The following is a 5,084-nucleotide window of genomic DNA, read 5'->3' on the forward strand; positions in this document are numbered from 1 at the left end:
TTGGAGTGATGGCGTTTGTCTTCCCAAGTAACCGTTAAGCATGATGGAGCCCTGCTTTCCTGGAGATGAGGAAGTAGGGAATGAATTCCTTGTTTTGCTTTGCTTGCGTGCACAGCTTTTTCTTTACCTATTAAACTGTCTTTGTCTCCAACCCATGATTTTCTCACTTTTACCCTTCCAATTCTCTCCCTCATCCCACTGGGGGGGGAGTGAGCGAGTGGTTGTGTGGTGCTTAGTTGCCGGCTGAGGTTAAACCACGACAAACACAAAAGCAAATAGATCAATTTTTCATTTTTGGGGAACTAAACTATGTGGAAAAAGGAAACATAATCACAATGAAAAGATGCTGTTAATCTCTACAGAATCCACAGGGATCTACTGACTAATGTACAAAGCACAAATCAAATACACAGTCGCTCTTTAGGCACAGTAATGTACAACTATCAAACGTAGCATTTCTGGAACCAACGGCCATCTATGTGTTCCTAAATACAGCCAGCCATAGTAGATAGATTAGCACAGAAAGTTGCTTAAAAAAGGCAAGCTACTAAAATGTTCTAAATATTAGCTTTTCTGCTTAAAACTACTTGTGATGAAATAAATGCACAGAATTTTATAACAAGAGGTACAGTCTCTTACACAATATTAGTAACTGTAAGAGAAACATGAGGTATATGCAAACTTCCTGCAGTAACAGTGCAGTCTGAAGTGAACAAAGCACAGGAAGAACAAGTCAGATAGATACATATTATGAGGGTGCGGTAGTTACGGATGTTGTTTCTCCACCGTTGGTCAGAATATATACCATTATCAAAAGGCAGTACACTACATCTCAACATTGACTGCAAATGTATAGTAAAGTAAAAATGGAAAGAGAAAATCTGGAGAGAATCAATGCTTGTAAGTGCAAAATCCTAATCCAAATTTCATTGCATGGCAACAGCTTCCTCCTGCTTTAAACAACTCTCAAAATGAAGGCAAATCTCTCTCTTCCATGCCAGCTGCTCTTTTAATTTCACAACTTCCGATATGCTTGTTTACCTTCTGGTATTTTTTGTGACGATACATGTACCAAATAGTCTTATTCAAGTCCTTCACGTGAAGCTGTAAAATAAGAAGGCTTGTATGAAAACCACTTATGTTCAATAGACACAGAATTCACTTAATAGGAATAAATACTAACTGTTGTGAATGTTTACTGTTTCCCCTTAAGTATATCCAGAGCTTTGCCCTTCTGAAATACAACGTTCTAGTATTCACCACTCCAGAAAAGATGAGTAATCGTCCCAGACTATATGTATAGTGCACCAGAAAGCCAAGTCATACCTGTGTGAAACTTGGTCCAGACTTGCTTGGACCACCAAAGTCCAATGAAATATTAAATGACATAACAATTTCAACTTGAGTGCTTCAGCTTCAAATGGGAGAAAAATCCAAACTGGGGTGATGAGGAGACTACTTCTCCTTTTCTGCCTCCCCCCTCAATGTGGCAGTGCATCAAACATTTTTCTGTTTTACATTTACTACTTATTACTTTAATATGTCACTAAAAGGATGGGGTTTTATGACAAAGTAATCCCCCCCTAAATGCTTACATCGTCATCAGGAAAAGCCAGAAGTCCTGGAGCTCCATGGTCAGTGAAATAAACAAACACATGATCCTTGGGACCACTGTAATGAAAAAATTGCAAACAAATTCTTTCTAACAACTCCAACCTAATCTTCACTACAACAAACATCATCTGCTTCTCAATGCCAAGACATGTCAATATTTAAAAATAATACAGCTGAAGCACCTCCTCCTCTCGATAGTATTTTTTTCCTCCATACTACTTTGGGTGCTTATGAAAGGAGATGAGTGTCTGCAAGAGGAATGAAAACAGGGACATAGGCTAGTCCCTCAAGCATGGGGAATTTGGCAATTACACTTCACATTTCAAACTGTAAACTGCTGGTTAGGCAGGGGCTGGTACACAGGGTATGGCGGGAGCGCAATTATTTTTTAATGCCTATCTGAAGAATCTGTTATACTGTTGGCACTTGTAGCAGTCTGGTAAAAAAGGAATACTTTTATCACTAAGTTATACTGAGGCACCAATAACACAGGGATAAACCATAAGAACTTCTTTGGTAAGATTCTTAGGTATGTTTATGTACTACCTTGTTGTGATCTGTATGGCCATATTTTGCCAAATCAGAGTCAGCCTATGTCTCCATGAAGAACTGATCCGTATACAAACTCACCCGTTAGGCTAGACTGGCATTTGCACTAAGTGGCTCTGCAGTCAGCTGAGCACTGCATGCTCACAGGCTTCGATTCCCTAACATCTGTGTAGTAAACTGTTTGCCAGAGATTTTTATTGCACTCTAAACCAAAGAGATCATGTTTGGGTGATATTAAAGTCTTGCCCTAACAGCCAGATCTGCAAAGGGATTTTGCTTTTAAACTGTATTCAGGGACAATTAAATATAAAATAATGTGAACAGGTTGGAAGGAGTCTCCAAGCCCTCCTCTCTTCCTCTGTATCAGTGGTCCAGAAATCCATATTTACTCTTGCTCTTTCCTGACTGCGAAGAGGTACGACTGCAGCAGCTCAAGGGGACATTGTCCAGCCTTCTGCCTGGCCGACAACCTGCTGGTTAGGGAACAACATGGAAGACAATCTAGAAGCCTTTTGGGCAGAGGATAACTGAGTTCTTGTCCCACCCAATAGCAGAAGTCAGGCCACTTGGAAATTCACACAACAAAGGCTAACAAAGAAGGGTTGGGTGTTATTTTTCTGGCTCCCACTATTGACCCTAAGTGCAAAAAATTCGACCAAGGTGAAATGTAAATAACTAAGACTTTTGTATGTGGGTTCAAGCTGTCTTCCTGAGCAGCTAAGAGTCTTTGGCCCTCTGCATAGCCACTCCCTTATTTGACTTGTAACATCAAGCTTGCACAGGTGAGGTGTGCCCTGAAGTACTTTTTTTTTTTTTTTTTAAAAACAAAAAATGCCTTATAGTCACCTCTTGACTCATTCCAGCTACTAGAAGAGAACAATCCAGTAACTGTGCAGCAATTCATTAACTTTTTGCCTATATGCCTTACATATATCATTTTCTAATCAGCTTTTGAGGATGAAGTTTAAACAATTGAGAGCAATAGCTTATTCGACTACTGTCCTGCTCCTTCATTTTCTTTATTCTCCCCAACGCCAGGGCAGGATTCTTCTCTTCTGTTTCATTGCTTCATCTCTAAAATTAAACTGTCAGATGAAGATAGGCACTTACACAATTTTTCTTTAACTAGATTAGTTCTTCCAAATGGTCAAATTTAAATTCTTAAAGGCTTTACAGGAAATACTGTACATAGGGAAATATAACATGATATAAATCTTTACCAGCAGTACTGAGTTAGAAATGTAACACACCTTAGTAAACAGGCATCATACTTTCATATCTCAAACTCTGTAGAACCAAGATGAATAACTGACACAGGTATCTTTCCAAAAGGTCTTCTAATTAGGCCCTCAAATAAATTGCTTTTATTTTTTAATTATCTAAATTATATAAGCCTTTATAAACTACACCCACAGATCTTACATTCTACTTAGCCAGTCTACAATTTTTTGTTGCTCATATATTAGAATATTGCCAAACTCACAATCATTTGTGTAACTTAGTTTACAAATACCTTAAGCATACTTCAATTACAAGGTTAATTATTTACTCTACTTTTTCAATCACAAAGATTTTTTTGCATTAAATATGAACTATAATTTTCTCATACATCAATTACAAGGTTAATTATTTACTCTACTTTTTCAATCACAAAGATTTTTTTGCATTAAATATGAACTATAATTCCATTTCATTACATTCAAAGCCTCAATAACCTTACATCTGCCACAAAGACCATGGCTGGGATTAGACATGCAATTCTTTCAGCTGATGAGCTGTTTAAGCTACCTCTGTCCCTCTGCCACTGACTGCTAAGTCTCACCACTTCAGGTGACTAATACAACTGTTCACGTACATTAAGCCAAGCCTTAGCAAACCCTTTCTAGAGGTCTTTGAACCTTAACAAAACTCTCTTTGAATAGCCATTCTTGCAAAAGACAATAGTCTAAATAACAAATACCTTAATATAGTTGACACTATCCTCTAGAGTTTTTGTACCTTAATCTATACTGGGCTCCATACCAGTCAAATATCAGCAGTTGCTTCTTGGTGCTGGATAGTTTAAGAAACCAGAACCATTGTATTTCTAATCTGAATGACCTGGAATTGCCATCAATAGTCTTGCTGGATTCTCAAGTTGCTCTAATTTACCCTCTTTTGTTGAGATCAGTGCCAATGTACAACTCCACATGCAATTATTTTCTAAATTAAACTTCTTTTACCTTTTCAATACTTTTCCTGATCCCACCCCCTTCATTGTTTCCGCATCTCCTCTGAGAACAGCAAGGAAATTCTTTGGAGTAACATCCTAAGGATTTAAGAGGATTAAAGTTAAACCTGATCATAAAAACAGTTAACAAAATCTTCATTTAGAAAGATGGCTTCTGAAAGTCAGAATCCATTCACGGATGGCAAGTTTAGCTGGCCATCCTTCTCAATCTATCATTATATAATGTATTAGCCACTAATGACTTACTTGGATGCTGAATCATGAAATCACCAAGTGATTGGATTACTGTTCTGATTTAATGAAACAATTAGTCTTACACAGCTGTTCTTCAGATTGAGTTACAACATTTATGAATGCAAGACTTTCTCTTCTTTTATTTTGTGCGCCAGCACAGAAACGGTGTAAAGGTTTTCTATTGTTTACATTCATCTTATGAACACCAAACTTCATGCCAAACCATGCAGGTTGTCCTGGTTTCGGCTGGGATAGAGTTAATTTCCTTCCTAGCACCTGGTACAGTGCTGTGTTTTGGATTTAGCATGAGAACAATGTTGATAACACACCCATGTTTTAGTTGTTGCTAGGTAATGCTTACACTAGCCAAGGACTTTTCAGCTTCCCATGCTCTACCGACTGAGAAGGCTGGAGGTGCACAAGAAGCTGGGAGGGGGCACAGCCAAACTGGCCAAAG

The 5,084-nt window shown here is 38.2% G+C and overlaps 1 protein-coding gene across 1 annotated transcript in view; it reads right to left on the reverse strand.

Annotated features, from left to right (window-relative positions):
• LGMN (legumain) overlaps window positions 1–5,084 on the reverse strand; it is a 22,476-nt gene that overhangs the window by 7,579 nt on the left and 9,813 nt on the right. Inside the window, exons 4-6 of the mRNA XM_009280789.2 lie at window positions 4,386–4,471; window positions 1,596–1,671; window positions 1,042–1,104 (exon numbers count right to left, since the gene is read on the reverse strand). Of these exons, the coding sequence (XP_009279064.1) occupies window positions 1,042–1,104; window positions 1,596–1,671; window positions 4,386–4,471 (225 nt within the window). The remainder of the gene's footprint in view (window positions 1–1,041; window positions 1,105–1,595; window positions 1,672–4,385; window positions 4,472–5,084) is intronic.

This window comes from Aptenodytes forsteri, unplaced genomic scaffold (assembly GCF_000699145.1).
Source record: "Aptenodytes forsteri isolate BGI_AS27 unplaced genomic scaffold, ASM69914v1 Scaffold193, whole genome shotgun sequence".
In the NCBI taxonomy this organism is placed as follows: Eukaryota; Metazoa; Chordata; class Aves; order Sphenisciformes; family Spheniscidae; genus Aptenodytes; species Aptenodytes forsteri.